Raw genomic sequence first — 17,453 nt, forward strand, 5'->3', positions numbered from 1 at the left:
GATTTAAGTGGATAATTCTGGTAATTACTATGGGCACTGCTGCAAAGCCTTCGCTAGTCTTACACGGCAGTGGCTATGTTCGTGAGAATCAAATATGACTAACTGATCTACGAATAATGAGTCGTTTATTTTATGATGCGAGGTCATTTGTTTATCAGTCAGCGGTCACCTGCAATGTCAAACAAGCCCAGTGAAAATTTGACATGTCTGGTTTCGCTCCTTTAGTAAGTGTAAAGAAGGACCACTATTCAAACAGCATTTTGTTTATTAAAAATGAAAGTAGTGTAAATTGTCAGTCCAATGATAAATGTTCATTTTCTCACAACCTGTTACCAAAAGCACAACACTGTATTGACAATCGTCAACCCTGTCGGACAGCACTGATTAGTGTCTCTTAATGCCGTGTTCAAAACGACTGGGAACTCAGAAATCTCCGACTTCAGTGTGTTCAAGACAACCGGGAACTCTGGAAAAAAACAAGCTCTGACTGGGAGAAATATTTTAAGTCATCCAAGTTGGGAACTCTGGCACCTTTCTAGATCTCTGACTTTCCAACCCGAAGATCACTGACGTCATGATTTGACCAAATTTTTTCAGAGTTCCCAGTTGTCTTGAAAGCACCATAACTGTATTCAGTTAGTGCCATTACAACAAAAAAATATCCACATTTTAATAAAATGGAGACAATGTTTAAATAGTGGTTAGCCATTGTGGCCTTGATGGGAACAGCATTCAAAACAAAGGTAAAAGTCATCTTCAATTCATGCAGCATCCTTTTCAACTCCCTTTATAACAGGATGACATAGCATCTCAGAATCCTTTTTGAATGCTAAAAAAATGCATCTTTCCTCCCATCCTTGGAAGTAATCACACATATGTGATAGGATAGATTAAAGCAAATATCCCAATATATTACTTTTACCTATTAAATAACGCTAGATCAGTGATAAGGATGTAAGTAAATGAACAGGGCAGTTATATATTTTCACTGTGGCAGTGTCAAATGGGCACAATGAGATATTTTGACATTTGCACCAGGATATGACATCATCAATACACCACTTGAGCACCAATGACCATGTTGATCCTCTTTCATCCCCAAAGGGAAAGGCAGAGGAAGACTAAAGACGAGGCAGGGTAGCCTAGTGGTTAGAGTGTTGGACTAGTAACCGAAAGGTTGCAAGTTTGAATCCCCGAGTTGACAAAGTACAAATCTGTCGTTCTACCCCTGAACAGGCAGTTAACCCACTGTTCCTAGGCCACCATTGAAAATAAGAATTTGTTCTTAACTGACTTGCCTAGTAAAATACCATTTTCTGCTGTTTGTTTGACATACAGTACCAATTGCTTTCTCAACTCTTCTTTTCCATTGAGCGTCATGCAGAGAAGAGAGAAAAAAGTGATTTCTAATTGGCACCAGAGGGGTCAAATGCGTTTGTAACCAAGTGGGAATTTACCATATACAACTGGGAAAAATCCATTTGAAAGGCCCTCCAACTGGTAATTACTAGTGGGAAACTCATACATCATCCTGAGCTCCCACTTCTCCCACATGCTGACCTCTGACGTCACCTACTTGACCTGAATAACAGCATTTTTCTGCAATTAAATGCAACAAATCATTGTTTATAAAAAGCAACCTATTAATATGTTTTTTTTAACACTCATTTGTTTACCAACATGATAGCTTTTAGTTTATGGTTTAGGTAGCTTGTTGGCCATTAGCCAAATGATCTTTTCAAAGCACGTGAATGCATCCAACTGGTATTTACGACTTCACAACTGGTAAATTCCCACCTCCCACTTGGTTACGAAGCAGCATTATACAGTAGTGTGTTGTCATCGCTGTAGTTAATATGTGTCATACAGGGTCGTCCTATCACAGAGTTGAGGTTGTGGCATTTGGGCCAGCTGGGTTTAGTATTGCTGATGTGAGTGGAGGCGGATAGGGAGTCGGTACACCAAACTTTGCTGGATGTCTGATGACTACAGTGGAATTCTGTGGCGCTTCTGCATTCTTGATGTGCTCTACTCAGTGACCTCGGTTATTAATCTTTGTGCAACGTCTGGTGGAGGTGGAGATAGAGTGGCTTCTTGGTCAGGAGCTGGAGCTTCTTCCTCTTGAAGTCAGTAGGCTTCTTGTACCTGACATCCGATAGCATAAATACATGATTCATTCAAACGGTATATTCAAAGAGCAGACTGAACCCTATAACCCCCCCCCCCCTCCCAGAAAAATAGCTGAAATCTGACATTCTCAAAATAAATAGTTATCAAATGTCATTTATTTTCATCTTAAAATAAAATAGTGAGTACATTTAAAGAAAGTTAATCTGGAAAACACAAAATGTGTCACTCACAACTCGATCACAATGGGACCAGGTTTGATCTCATCCATTTCCATGAAGGCAAAACATTTTGTGCTGGTAAACCCCTTCTTGGGTTTATAGTGCTTGAACTCAAAGAAAATAGCTGCCCCTGGAACATGAACAAAATTCAGGATTAACAATTGAGCATAAACTGACACTGTATTAGGTTAATATTGCATGATACTGGCTAAATAGAGGCCCCCACTACTAATTCAGTAGAAATAGAACGTTTGACTACCTTTTGGTAGTCTCTCGATATGTCTCTGGATCTCAATGTCTACGCTGAAGTGAATGTATGTGTCCTCCTTTCGTGTTGCCACAGGTGTGTCTTGCACTGGGTTCAAATCAATGCCACTCAAATCTGTTGGGAAACAAAATGTTCAGATTCACTTGGGCTGTTCTGTAGGAATAAATTATATATATATTTCTTTTAAATGTACTGTCAAGTGTCAACTCAACAGAGATAATTATTTAAACATTTTTCTAGATTATCACTGCTTCAGACCTTACCATTTCAGATGTGAAGGTAAGCAACTCATTTCAGCAATGTAAACAATATAGCCTATATATAGTACCTTTCACACTAACTGTCATGTAGGGATCAATGCATTGCCCTGCATCTTTCAGCCCAATCTTGTCAATCTTTATTGTGAGCAGCGACATCCTGGGCTCTGAGGGTAACCGTGGCAACAATGTCCCTGTTGGAGACATGAAAGCTGTAACTTTCTAAGATACAATAATTGCAGAAAACATTCCCACGTCCCCAGGACTAATGCAGCTGAAATCAAGATAATGGTAATGTCCCAAATGGAACCCTACTCCCTATATTATTATTTTATTATACCTTTGTTTCAACAAGGAACACAGACAGAGACCAAGGTCCCTTTTACAGCTGGGCCCTGCGTATACATGTTTACACATACCGTTTATGTACAATGATTAAGAAACTACACAAGACAAACAAAACGATCACAAATATCACAAAAACATACAGCAGCAGATTGTTACATTTACACATAGGTTATTCCCCTAACAGCACAAGAACTTACAAGGAATAAAAAAATAAAAATAAAATGGGCAAGGGGGACAAGTGCACTACTATAGTGCACAACTTTTGACCGGGGCCCGTAATGCACTGCATAGGGAATAGGGTGTCATTTGGGACGTAACCAGTGTTTATACTTACAGATCCTTCTTCAAGTCATTACTGTCAGCAGTATTTTACTTATACAATAATAGGCAGCAGAAGAAGTTGTAGACTGACTAACAGATAAGGCTAAGATGACATACACGTTTTGGTGAATGCTTATAAAAAAAAGACGTTGAAAAGTAGATTCAACAACTAAAGCTATCTAGTAGTAGTAGGATAGGGTTTTTGATAATAACAAACTGTCCATCAGTAGGCAATCATATTCATGCTATGACAAGACTATAAAAAGACATAGACTCATTCAGACCCATGCAAGCCCCTTACTTTTCAACCAAACCATACCTTGCAAAACTGTGAATGGAGCAGGCAGTGAGGACAGAGCGACGAAGCCATGCAGAGAGACAGGGAACAGAGGAGACAGCAATCACAAAGGCACTCGAAACAGGGCCACACAAAGCCAAAATAAATAACCATGGCAAAATTACACAGTCAACAGATTCAGAATAGTGACCAATGATTATGAATGCTCTATATACATCATAGATTACAAATAAAACACTGTATTTGTTGAGTACTTTGCAAGTACTTTGTGAGTACTTACCTGGTACTCTGTTGGGAAAGGACTCTGGGGAGCCTGCTCCTGTAGCAGCATCCTCCTCTTCTTCCACCTCCAAGTTCTCCTCCTCCCCCGGGGCCAGGATTCTCCTGAATGTAAGATTTCATTCATTAGATTATTTGTTTTGAATATTTACAGACTCAGCACATTGTTAGGAGATTAGATTAGGTCATTCAGGTGGGGAAGCCATTGTTGAATTTTTAGTAATACCATTTGCTTTACTCCATAATTTGCTCTGATTTGTTCTGATTATTGTGTACTTAAACAAAAAAAACTTCTGGGTTTTCTCTGCAATTTACATTGGGCACGACAATAAGTGGCCTGCATTGTGATGGTTCATCGATCTTCATTTACCTCAAGGGCACTGGCTGCACATCAAAAGGAAAATCTTTGTTATACGTCAAAATACTCTTGATAACTGTTGAGAGAAAAGCACAATTAACACATACCATTTCCAAAACATTCAACTTATGATGAATAAATCATTCAGATGTTGACGATATCAAATTCTTCCTAGTATACACACTAATTTCCAGTTTCTTCAGATCTTCCAACTTGAACTCCTCCTGAGATTGTGTGCACTAAAGGAGCAAAAGAAGATGGGAAATACTGAAATCAAGAATTCGCTGAAGACGTGAATACATTTGGGAGCCAATTGTCACAGCCTTGGAACATCTGACAACTCTGACAAAATCTTCCTGTGATTCACTGACAAGGCTGTGTTACAGAGTTAAATGCATATCATGGAAATCATTCAAAAAAACAGAATGAGTGTAACATCATCTAATCAATCGTATGTTAGTCATAACACAGACACTGGATTTTCATCAATATGATAATTGGCCGGCGAGACGTAACATGTCCACATACACACTTAATTAGATGAATACTCAAGACAAAGGAGATGAATGTGGACTACAGGAAAAGGAGGACCGAACACACCCCATTCTCATCGACAGGGCTGTAGTGGTGCAGGTTGAGAGCTTCAAGCTCCTTTGATGTCCACATCACCAACAAACTAACATGGTCCAAGCACACCAAGATAGTCGCGAAGAGGGCACGACAAAACCTATTCCCCCTCAGGAGACTGAAAAGATTTGGCATGGGTCCTCAGATCCTGAAAAGTTTCGACAGCTGCACCGTCGAATGCATCCTGACTGGTTGCATCACTGCCTTATATGGCAACAGCTCGGCCTCCGGCCACAAGGCACAACAGAGGGTAGTGCGTAAGGCCAAGCTTCCTGCCATCCAGGACCTCTTATACCAGGTGGTGTCAGGAAAGTCCTAAAAATTGTCAAAGACTCCAGCCACCCTAGACTGTTCTCTCTGCTACCGCACGGCAAGCGGTACCGGAGCGCCAAGTTTAGGTCCAAGAGGCTTCTAAACAGCTTCTACCCCCAAGAAATAAGACTCCTGAATATCTAATCAAATGGCTACCCAGACCATTTGCATTGCACCCACCCCTCTGTTACGCTGCTGCTACTCTCTGTTTATTTTCTATGCATAGTCACTTTAATAACTCTACCTACATGTACATATTACCTCAATTACCTCGACTAACCGGTGCCCCCGCACATTGACTTTGTACCGGTAACTCCTGTATATAGCCTCGCTATTGTTATTTCACTGCTGCTCTTTAATTATTTGTTACTTTTATTTTATTTTTTTGTTGTATTTTGTTCTTACTACTGCATTGTTGGTTAAGGGCTTGTAAGTAAGCATTTCACTGTAAGGTCTACCTACACCTGTTGTATTCGGGACATGTGATAGATAAAATGTAATTTGATTTGCCATCACAGATTGGTATTGGATGCATTCATCACCTCGCCTATAGACAGTTCAACACTGATGAATAGGTAGAAAGAGAGCATTCATTTAGTGGTATTAGGTAATCAGAGGTACAAACCTGCAAGGCAGAGCTTCTCATCTCCAGGCATGTTGCAAACTTCCCTAATGTTTTCTAAAAATAAAAAAATAATATATAAAAAAAAATCAGGTTTCACATCATTACTGAATGTCAAACCTTTTTCTGTTAATAAATATGTTGTGATGAAAAACTGTATCTTTCAGCTATAAAAAGAAGGCATATGAAAATCCACATAGGCTATATGATAATGAGATAGAGGAAAGTGAGGTTGAGGTAGCCTAAGCCTATAAGTAGTCATTAATTCACCCAGTGTTGAATATGAGTATTCATTAATTCACCTGGTGTTGAAATTAGTCTGAGAAAAGTATGTACCTTCTGGTCCTCTGTGAAGTCAGATGGGTTTGTTGACTGTACCTCTTTCTGCAGCTGCCTTGCGAGTCTATATACATATAAATTAATAGAAACATCAGTTAAATGCATATTCTTAATCAAGTTAAACTAATAGTTCCCAAAATATGGAAACAATATGTTAACAAATATGCTGAGTAAAAATTGTTGTAACCTACAGCACTAGTCATCGTTGAAGGCATCTAAGAATGGGTGTTGTGGCAATGAAATAATTAAATGCATTATTCTCATGCCCCCTCCTGGGCCAAGAGAAGAGGTACAGTAGCCTCAAAATTAGCATGATTGTCATTCCTGTGTAATACAGTATACTATTTTAAGATAAACTTATTTAATAATGTCTTGAATATATCCTCATTTGTTTTTGTTCATCAGAAGCAGCTTATGACACATCCACAGATCAGAGCTCCACCCATTAGAATAGGAGGGTGTGGCAGATCATTTCCCTATGCCCATATGAGTGACTTGCTCTGTCATATAAATTGCATTTTAAGAATGCATCAACCCAAATTCTAATTGTGATTTATAAACTAATATGATAGCAACATTGTAACAGATGCAAATAGACTTCCCATCTTTGTGATAATGTAACGCAAATAGAAAATAGTTACAGTTACACCACATCAAAGATCATGCAATGGCTTTCTATTGCTGATGGTTTTTAGATTTGCTGGCTTTCCTGATACTTCATGAAAACGATAATGATATATTTTACTACATATTTCGAGATGAGCGGTGTAAACATTATCTTGAATAGATAGTAAGATGCAGCCATCCTTTCGCATTCTTGTCATTCTTCTAAACACTGTGACAGATGATGCAACTTACATTTGGTACTCATCTATGGCCTCTACTAATTGTCCCCAAGAATCAAAGTCCGTGCCTTTTGTGAAACTCGCGTGCCATTTCTGGATAGTCTTGTTGACATCAGACATGTTCACAGGGTGGAGTTGCACAAGACGTTTCAGGTTAGCATCGCCGATACGGCCTACTATGTCCCTCGCCGGAACATTGTATCCTAGTAGTTGTGCTACTGTACTGAGGCGTTCACATAAACCTGTGATAGGCCAACCAATAGTTGATACAGTAACGATCCCTTCTATGTTCTCACCTAAACCTCTATCCGTAAACGAAGGGAAATCCCGCCTCTCACAATATGCAGTAGAGTCACAGATAAACTTTTGAGACAGATATTTCACCGGATGTATGAATGTGAAGCATCCGCTTGGCGTTTCCACTTACTAATATGGTAGTGACTGGAAGCCCACTGGCCGGCAGTAGGAGAAGATGGAACGAGATGGATTTTGACCGACATTATGCAAATTTCCTCATCGATTAAACATTTGATTTAAATACAGTTTTCTGTTCCCAAAACGAATATCTGTCATGAACAGAGTGGACCAGGTTTTGTAGACTGTACCCTTTGCAAAAGTTTTTAAAAATCGCGTTGTTTGAAATGAGTGCCAAGGCGAATTGAGTTTTTGCACAGGCGCACTTCACAGAGTAGGCGTTCCCTAACTAAAATATGCAGATAAATGCCAGCTCGTGCATGGATTCTACCCACCTTTGTTCTGCCAACTGTGACTAATTTGTTTCCATTATAAACGACATGCTGTTGTCTATCTTGGTCTATTTATAAAACATATTTGGTATATTCAGCAAGTGGAGGTAGCTGCATCGCCAGAGTGACCCTTTCAATAGGCGTGTCGAGAGAAGTGAGAGGATAGGGAGCACTGTTGGGAGGATCTGGCGTTGGACGGTTTCTCTGTGATTGGTTACGGTTTTGAATGAGCTGTGTTCCTGACCGTGTGTCACTTCCGGCCAGCCTGGGAGGACGTTATCACAGATAGAACATTGAGACAGATATTTCACGAATGTATAAATGCGAAGCATCTGCTTGGTGTTTCTACCCACCACCAAATATAGTAGTGAGAGGAAGCCAAGTGTATTTGGCCCGATATTCTGCAAATGTTTATATCAATTAAACATTTCATCTCAATATACAGTAGTCTGTTCCCTAAACTAGAATCTGTTACAAACAGAGTGGACACATTTTTGTAGACTTTACCCTCTACTAAAGGTTTTTCAAAAGTGCATTGTTTCAAAGGAGTACAAATGCGAATTGAGTTATTGCACACTCGCACATCACAGAGTAGGCATTCCATAATGGTATATGCAAATATATGCTACAACGCACCAATAGGATCTCAAATAAAATTGTGTTGGTCACATACACATGGTTAGCATATGTTATTATGAGTGTAGCAAAATTATTGTGCTTCTAGTTCTGAAAGTGCAGCAATATCTAACATACAGTTGAAGTCAGAAGTTTACATGCACCTTAGCCAAATACATTTCAACTAAATTTTTCACAATTCTTGACATTTATTCCTAGTAAAAATACCCTGTCTTAGGTCAGTTAGGATCACCAATTTATTTTAAGAATGTGAAATGTCTGATTAATAGTAGAGAGAATGATTTATTTCAGCTTTTATTTCTTTCATCACATTCCCAGTGGGTCAGAATTTGACATACACTCAATTAGTATTTGGTAGCATTGCCTTTAAATTGTTGAACTAGGTCAAAAGTTTCAGGTAGCCTTCCACAAGCTTCCCACAATAAAGTTGAGTGAATTTTGTCCCATTCCTCCTGACAGAGCTGGTGTAATTGAGTCAGGTTTAGGCCTCCTTGCTCGCACATGCTTTTTCAGTTCTGCCTACAAATTTTTTGTAGGGTTGAGGTCAGAGCTTTGTGATGGCCACTCCAATACCTTGGCTTTGTTGTCCTTAAACCATTTTGCCACAACTTTGGAAGTATGCATGGGGTCATTGTCCATTTGGAAGACCCATTTGCGACCAAGCTTTAACTTCCTGAGTGATGTCTTGAGATGTTGCTTCAATATATCCACATAATTTCCCTACCTCATGATGACATCTATTGTGTGAAGTTTTGTGAAGTTGTGAAGTGCACCAGTCCCTCCTGCAGGAAAGCACCTCCACTACATACTGCTGCCACCCCCATGCTTCACGGTTGGGATGTTGTTCTTTGACTTGCAAGCCTTCCCCATTTTCCTCCAAACATAACAATGGTCATTATGGCCAAACAGTTCTATTTTTGTTTCATCACACCAGAGGACATTTCTCCAAAAAGTACGATCTTTGTCCTCACGTGCAGTTGCAAACCGTAGTCTGGCTTTTTTATGGTGGTTTTGGAGCAGTGGCTTCTTCCTTGCTGTGAGGCCTTTCAGGTTATGTTGATATAGGACTCGTTTTACTGTGGATATAGATACTTTTGTAGAAACAGAACATGTCTCCTTCCTGAGCTGTATGACGGCTGGTTTGTCCCATGGTTGTCCCATGGTGTTTATACTTGCGTACTATGTTTGTACAGATGAACGTGATACCTTCAGGCATTTGGAAACATAATGGGCAACATAACATATTATGAAAAGACTGTCAAATTAACCTAATGACTTTTACATAGTTTGGCTGAAACTGTAAAGTGTGTTAACATGCTCAAACATCTTGAAGAAAAATGTGGCCTTAATTGGCCACGTGTACTCTTAAATCCTGGCCTAAACCCCCCAAGAGCAAGCAAAGCATACCGTAGTGGCTAGGGAAAACTGCCTAGAAAGGCAGGAGCCAAGGGGAAAACCTAGAGAGGAGTGACCATTCCTCTTTTGGCTGTGCCTGGTTGCTGTATAAGCACTTAATGATAACTCCTGATATAAAATGGGCTTTAAAAAGAACATATGATTGATTGGGAGGTTTGTGCAGTGGTGTGATTACCACCACTTCATACATAAAGAAAATGTTTTTTGTTTGGTGACTACTCACCGGTGGTGTGATGCAGGGTTTTTGGAGTTAAACCCAAGGTCATGTTCCTTTTCTACCAGACTGTTATAGAGAGCTTTCTATTATATGTCATTTTTGCTGGTTTGTGAAATTTTCAGTTACTTTAAAATTACTATCCAGACATCAATTAATATGATGGGTGTGAACACACAATCATGCGACAGCCAAATAAAATTGTCTCAGACCCTTCCTATGTACTCCACCCAAAATTAAAACTTCTCTCCTCAGGCAGATGCAGGTTTGTCATTGTAAACTGAACAGATAGAAGAGCACTCCTTCATCCTGTTAGTAATACTCTTAAACAGCAGTATGTAGGAGACCATGTGCAATGTGATAAGAACATGTGCGGTATATACATACTGTACATTCAGGTTCATGCAGTTGTGTGAGGATGATGGTTCTGCTCAGTAGTGCTGTGTATTTGCACTCTGATCATTCATTAGTGAAGTCACAGCCATGGTGTTAGATGGTATTGCTCTGTGCAGCAGAACCTATTGTAGCCATATTATTTATAGCTTATGTAATGGGTGGTTGTACTAAGCCTATACCTGCCATTTACTATTGTATTTAATTTCACCCTTTTCAGAACCACACACACTCTTGGTTAACACAATTGTCAAGCCATACTGCCATGCCGTTAATGCTCTATGTGAATCTGCGTCATTCAACAACCTCAACTGGAATCCTACCGGTCTGTCATCTGTGCCCTTATAAGCACTTGGTAGGGAACACATAATGCTAAGTAAAACCTGCCCGAAGAGATCTTAGTCGTGCAATTTTTCATATGAGTAGGGTGTTTGGTGCAGTATTTTTCAAGTGGATAAATGTGCATGAGGACGAGTCGTCTCTCATTGAATGACAACAACATGCGCTTCATTGAAAATCCCTGTTGACCAGTCGCCGAAGAGGGGGCGTGGATTTGCGTGCCCGTGTAACACTATAGCTTTCGCCCCTCTCCTCGCCCCCACTTGGGCTCGAACCAGGGACCCTCTGCACACATCGACAACAGCCACCCTCGAATCATCGTTACCCATAGCTCCAAAGAAATGGGTTAACAGCATCAATGTAACAGTTTAGCTTTTGTCCCTCTCCTCGCCCCTACCTGGGCCCGAACCAGGGACCCTCTGCACACAGACAACAGTCACCCTCGCTCCACAAAAGCCGCGGCCCTTGCAGAGCAAGGGGAACAACTACTTCAAGGTCTCAGAGAGAGTGAGGTCACCGATTGAAATGCTATTAGCGCACACCACAGCTAACTAGCTAGCCATTTCACATCGGTTACACCCGATCTGTCTAAAGTCCAAAACGAACAAAAACGTCACAAAATGTCGTCATAATAAATGCTTGAACGGTTCCATATGGAAGTGTTTAGGCTGGGATGCATTGGGACTCATTAACAATCAGTTAGTGTGAGGTCTGACACCGAACCCCAGGCCCAGTTTGAATTTTTGGGAAACACATTCTTTAATCCTATCTATTTTCCGTGAAATAATCACTGATCTGCCGAGGTTTGATGGGAACAAGCAAAGAAGAAAAGCAATTATGCATTTCAAAAATATTTCTCATGAGGGCCAATAAAAAGAATGCAGGTATTGTACTGTACACTCACATACCAGGAATTATGGTAATCTGTTATGTTATGTTGTTACACGTGTCAAGCTTATGGGCATGTGGCAGCAGTATGTAGGAGGGAGGGTCCAAGGTGTGAGAAATGTGCAGAAGGGCATGAGACAAAAGAATGTGGAGTATTAGGGAAAGTAGTGGAATGTGTTAATTGTACAGGTGACCATGGAGCTGGGGATCAGAAATGTCCCATGCAGGAGAGGTAGGTTGAGGTTTCCACGGTTAGAGTAGTGCAGAAGTTGTCATATGCTGAGGTAGTGAAGAAAGTAGAGGAAGATGGGTAAAGGGAGGAGTGGTGAAAGTAGTAGAACATACCAGTACAGAGGGATAGGCCAAAAAGTGATATAAGTTTCAGTATAGCAATGGTTATCAATTGTACTACAGGGATGGATCGGAAGTCTCTGCCACCATAATTAAAGTTGTGGTGGCAGCTGCAGAGAGGTATTTGGGTGTGCGACAACAGAAGAGTTACAGGCCGTGTTAAGTGGTGATATCCCATCCTTTTGGGATGATGGCATGAGGTAGGAATTAATGGAGTAGGGTGGTGTTAACTTTATTTTATAATATTTTGAAATTAGTGAGTGTAGTGTTAGATGGTAGGGTGTTTATTTAGTACATTTTGATTTTTCAAGCGAAGTATAAGAGAGTTGTACTCCAGTCTAGTAGGTGGCGGTAATGCAACATGCCAACTGTCGTTAAACCTCATAGAAGAAGAAGAAGAGAGGCATTGTGGGACTTTTTTTAACGCGGTCATTTACGCTGGCTATAGAAGGCATTCTCTGTCAATCCAAAGGGAAAACAAAACATATTTTGCTCAGCTAGCTGTAATATGTTGAAAAATTGACTAAATAGAAAGCTCAACTTCATCTACGTCTGTCTGAATGTGAATGTGTGAATATAAAACCAACTTTACCTCTAATTCAGATTACATCTCAGTTTTGGTTATCTGAAAATGAAATCATATCCAACCTATCACTATTTTTAATACAATAAATATATAGATATATAGAAGTCTTTTTGCAATTTCAGTTTAATCCACCAGAAAATACTAATATTAATGGTATAATCTTTGTAAATGATATGAATAGGACTGGTGGAGTTATGACACACTTAACAAAAGATACAATACATGACCACAAATATGGACACCTGCTCGTCAAACATCTCTTTCCTATATCATGGACATTAATATGTCATGGACATAAATATTTTTTTCAATGATGTGACTCCGCCAATAATTACATTTAGAGGATTGGATGATTCTAAATGAATATCTAAGGCACTTCTGTTAGGATCTGTGAGAATATCTAAGGGGCTTTTAAAAAATGTATTTAATAATACTAATATATATTTTTTAAAGTAATGATATTTTAGAGGTTCGTTTTCATTTAACCTAGTGTGAAGAAAAAGGCAATTGTTGAACATGGGGTGAGACATTCTCACTAATTTGTAAATAAAGGCAGTTTGTTATTTAGAATGATTTTTTTCTGGAGAAACCTAACTTCATTATTTAGCATACATTGCTTGCCTATATTCAATCTACACATCTTAAAAATATCATGGAATATAAATGGAACATTTTCATTTCTCCATGCTTGTCTCAGAGCAGCGCGAAACAGTGCTGAAATAGATGTCCACAGCAGGAAGGCTATATATTATTTTGTTTTCAAAAAAACAACAGATCAATTTGTAATCTGATGAAACTTTCTGCCGCAGGCGTTCCGCTAGCGACTCACCTTGACAACATCCAGTGAAATTGCAGAGCGTGAAATTCAAATTACAGAAATAGTCATATTTAACATTCATGAAAATACACGTGTCAAAAAAAAGCTTAACTTCTTGTTAATCCAGCAGCTGTGTCAGATTTCAAAAAGGCTTTACGGCGAAAGCACACCATGTGATTATCTGAGGACAGCGTCCTGCACACAAAAGCATTAAAAACATTTTTCAACCAGGCAGGTGCACCACAAAAGTCAGAACTAGCAATAAAATAAATTACTTACTTTTGAAGATTTTCTTCTGTTGGCACTTCAAAAGGTTCCAGCTACATCACAAATGGTCCTTTTATTCGATAAAGTCCTTCTTTATATCCCCAAAAACTCAGTTTAGCTGGCTCGCTTCATTCAATAATCCACCGGTTTCCCTCAAAATGCATACCAAATGAATCCCAAACTTTACCAAAAAAACTTCTCCAAACAAGTCAAACAACGTTTATAATCAAACCTCAATAAAATTTAAGACAGAGAATCGATATTGTCTTTACCGGAGATAAACAACAAAGAATGCGCTCTCATCCACACGCTTGAAAACACTACAGCCAAAATGGGAGCCACTTAGAAAAACTACAAATTCTCATAATTTTTTCCAAAAACAAGCCTGAAACTCTTTCTAAAGACTGTTGACATCTAGTGGAAGCCCTAGGAACTGCAATCTGGGAGGTTTTCCTTCATTATAAATATGACAGCCATTGGAAACAGTGGTAGGCTGAACAGTGGCGCTGTACAATGTGAAAGGGTATTTGAAAGAGTATTTTCCAGTAAGCAACAATTTGTTTACCTTCATTAGACAACTTTATTCCAATATTTCTTTAATTCAGTGACATTTATTCCCATAGTAATTCGTTATGATCTACAGTGTCTTGCGAAAGTATTCGGCCCCGTTGAACTTTGCGACCTTTTGCCACATTTCAGGCTTCAAACATAAAGATATAAAACTGTTTTTACATTTTTTGTGAAGAATCAACAACAAGTGGGACACAATCATGAAGTGGAACGACATTTATTGGATATTTCAAACTTTTTTAACAAATCAAAAACTGAAAAATTGGGCGTGCAAAATTATTCAGCCCCCTTAAGTTAATACTTTGTAGCGCCACCTTTTGCTGCGATTACAGCTGTAAGTCGCTTGGGGTATGTCTCTATCAGTTTTGCACATCGAGAGACTGACATTTTTCCCATTCCTCCTTACAAAACAGCTCGAGCTCAGTGAGGTTGGATGGAGAGCATTTGTGAACAGCAGTTTTCAGTTCTTTCCACAGATTCTCGATTGGATTCAGGTCTGGACTTTGTCTTGGCCATTCTAACACCTGGATATGTTTATTTTTTAACCATTCCATTGTAGATTTTGCTTTATGTTTTGGATCATTGTCTTGTTGGAAGACAAATCTCCGTCCCAGTCTCTGGTCTTTTGCAGACTCCATCAGGTTTTCTTCCAGAATGGTCCTGTATTTGGCTCCACCCATCTTCCCATCAATTTTAACCATCTTCCCTGTCCCTGCTGAAGAAAAGCAGGCCCAAACCATGATGCTGCCACCACCATGTTTGACAGTGGGGGATGGTGTGTTCAGGGTGATGAGCTGTGTTGCTTTTACGCCAAACATAACATTTTGCATTGTTGCCAAAAAGTTCAATTTTGGTTTCATCTGACCAGAGAACCTTCTTCCACATGTTTGGTATGTCTCCCAGGTGGCTTGTGGCAAACTTTAAACAACACTTTTTATGGATATCTTTAAGAAATGGCTTTCTTCTTGCCACTCTTCCATAAAGGCAAGATTTGTGCAATATACGACTGATTGTTGTCCTATGGACAGGACAGAGTCTCCCACCTCAGCTGTAGATCTCTGCAGTTCATCCAGATTGATCATGGGCCTCTTGGCTGCATCTCTGATCAGTCTATGAGTCTATGAGTGTATGAGCTGAAAGTTTAGAAAGTTTAGAGGGACGGCCAGGTCTTGGTAGATTTGCAGTGGTCTGATACTCCTTCCATTTCAATATTATCGCTTGCACAGTGCTCCTTGGGATGTTTAAAGCTTGGGAAATCTTTTTGTATCCAAATCCAGCTTTAAACTTCTTCACAACAGTATCTCGGACCTGCCTGGTGTGTTCCTTGTTCTTCATGATGCTCTCTGCGCTGTTAACGGACCTCTGAGACTATCACAGTGCAGGTGAATTTATACGGAGACTTGATTACACACAGGTGGATTGTATTTATCATCATTAGTCATTTAGGTCAACATTGGATCATTCAGAGATCCTCACTGAACTTCTGGAGAGAGTTTGCTGCACTGAAATTAAAGGGGCTGAATCATTTTGCACGCCCAATTTTTCAGTTTATTATTTGTTAAAAAAGTTTGAAATATCCAATAAATGTCGTTCCACTTCATGATTGTGTCCCACTTTTGTTGATTCTTCACAAAAAAAACAGTTTTATATCTTTATGTTTGAAGCCTGAAATGTGGCAAAAGGTCGCAAAGTTCAAAGGGACCGAATACTTTCACAAGGCACTGTATAGCTAAATAAACATTGGCATTTTAAAAGAGTATTTTATTAACGAAAGCATAGATGCTGATGAAGAAATACAGTGCTGTACATTTGGATAATAAAGCATTATTTACATTGACTGGCCTACCCCGGCCAAACCCAGGTGACGCTGGGCCAATTGTGCGTCGCCCTATGGCACTCCCAATCACGGTCGGATGTGATACAGCCTGTATTCGAACCAGGAACTGTAGTAATACCTCTTGCACTGAGATGCAGTGACTTAGACCACTGCTCCACTCGGGTGACATGACATACACATATATGTATGTCTGTGTCATGAAAACTAACCGTGTGTAGGTAGATGTGGAAAGGTAGATACAAATTATTTATTTGGGGGTTCACACCTAGCTCGACTATGAGACAATTCTTTAGTAAAGGTTGAATAGTCTATTGTTCAGCTAATAGCCCATCCTAGAAACGTTGTCAGCAGAATTCACAGCCTGTTATGCTTGTGAAAAAGGATACTTTTTCCCCTTTCCACTTTTTAAAGATTCCAATTGATGGTGTTTTTAGCCACAATTGGCCCCAACCCCAATTAATACATTTAGGCACAGTCGATAGCATGCTGGACTTCGGGCTAGAATGTTAAGGGTCCGAAACCTGCTCCCTGCTTGTTACATGCCGGTCTCAGAGCAAATAGCCTGGATTGTTACTCCCATCTCATTCCTCACCCTCCACCATGCATAATTCTCCGCCTGAGTGGCTCGCTTGTGGGCCTGCTGGCAGGATATGGCAGCACCTTCGGTTGTTGAAGGTCTGGTTATTTACATGCAAATAGTAATATGCTCTAAACTGCTCTGGTGACAAACTTTGCTGTCCTGTTTTCAATCGTCTACATGGCTGGGAGAACATCCTCAGATTAATGCAGATGAAGGGAGTTAGATATGCATAGGAAGTGTAATGTACTGTTTTCTTTATGTATATATGAATTACAAATCAGCCTTTACTTAAATCATGTTTCTTTTACTTAAATCATGTTTATAGTCTATTGTATAGTTACAATGTATAGTCATTGATGTCCCAGGAGCAGGAGTGGTAAACACTGTTGAAGAGTATAATTGTAATACATACATGCAGATACAGCATCATTCAAAGAATGCAGTTGGATACACCTGGTGTTGGATATGACTGGGGAAAAAATAGCTAAAAATGCGAGTTTCGTAAATTAACCTTTTTCATCATTTCTCCACATTAACTAACACATTTTTTAGCTTGACTCGTTATGACGTTATAATTACATACATTTGCTT

General features: G+C 39.6%; 1 protein-coding gene across 2 annotated transcripts; it reads right to left on the reverse strand.

The window, feature by feature from the left end:
- Positions 1 to 247: 247 nt before the first annotated feature.
- aida (axin interactor, dorsalization associated) lies at positions 248 to 7,594 on the reverse strand. 2 transcript variants are annotated; one of them, XM_046299283.1, is made up of 11 exons: positions 7,236 to 7,594; positions 6,375 to 6,441; positions 6,042 to 6,095; positions 4,662 to 4,716; positions 4,490 to 4,553; positions 4,121 to 4,224; positions 3,862 to 3,870; positions 2,945 to 3,067; positions 2,608 to 2,730; positions 2,361 to 2,478; positions 248 to 2,145 (listed from the first exon to the last, which is right to left on the reverse strand). In XM_046299283.1, exons 1-11 carry the CDS (start codon positions 7,340 to 7,342, stop codon positions 2,049 to 2,051), a joined length of 921 nt encoding a protein of 306 aa, XP_046155239.1. In that variant the 5' UTR covers positions 7,343 to 7,594; the 3' UTR covers positions 248 to 2,048. The 2 variants fall into 2 exon arrangements, with proteins under 2 accessions (XP_046155239.1, XP_046155240.1); XM_046299284.1 differs by lacking the exon at positions 3,862 to 3,870.
- Between the last annotated feature and the right edge of the window lie 9,859 nt (positions 7,595 to 17,453).

The sequence above is a fragment of the Oncorhynchus gorbuscha genome, linkage group LG14 (assembly GCF_021184085.1).
Source record: "Oncorhynchus gorbuscha isolate QuinsamMale2020 ecotype Even-year linkage group LG14, OgorEven_v1.0, whole genome shotgun sequence".
NCBI lineage: Eukaryota > Metazoa > Chordata > Actinopteri > Salmoniformes > Salmonidae > Oncorhynchus > Oncorhynchus gorbuscha.

What these genes read in the sequence shown, in the direction of transcription:
- aida (XM_046299283.1), bottom strand. Translation starts at nt 7,342, where the DNA reads ATGTCTGATGTCAACAAGACTATCCAGAAATGGCACGCGAGTTTCACA. An exon ending in GCCATAGATGAGTACCAAAT is followed by an intron (nt 6,442 to 7,235) that starts GTAAGTTGCATC and finishes ATATGTATATAG; the next exon opens with ACTCGCAAGGCAGCTGCAGA. An exon ending in TATCGAGAGACTACCAAAAG is followed by an intron (nt 2,479 to 2,607) that starts GTAGTCAAACGT and finishes TTCATGTTCCAG; the next exon opens with GGGCAGCTATTTTCTTTGAG.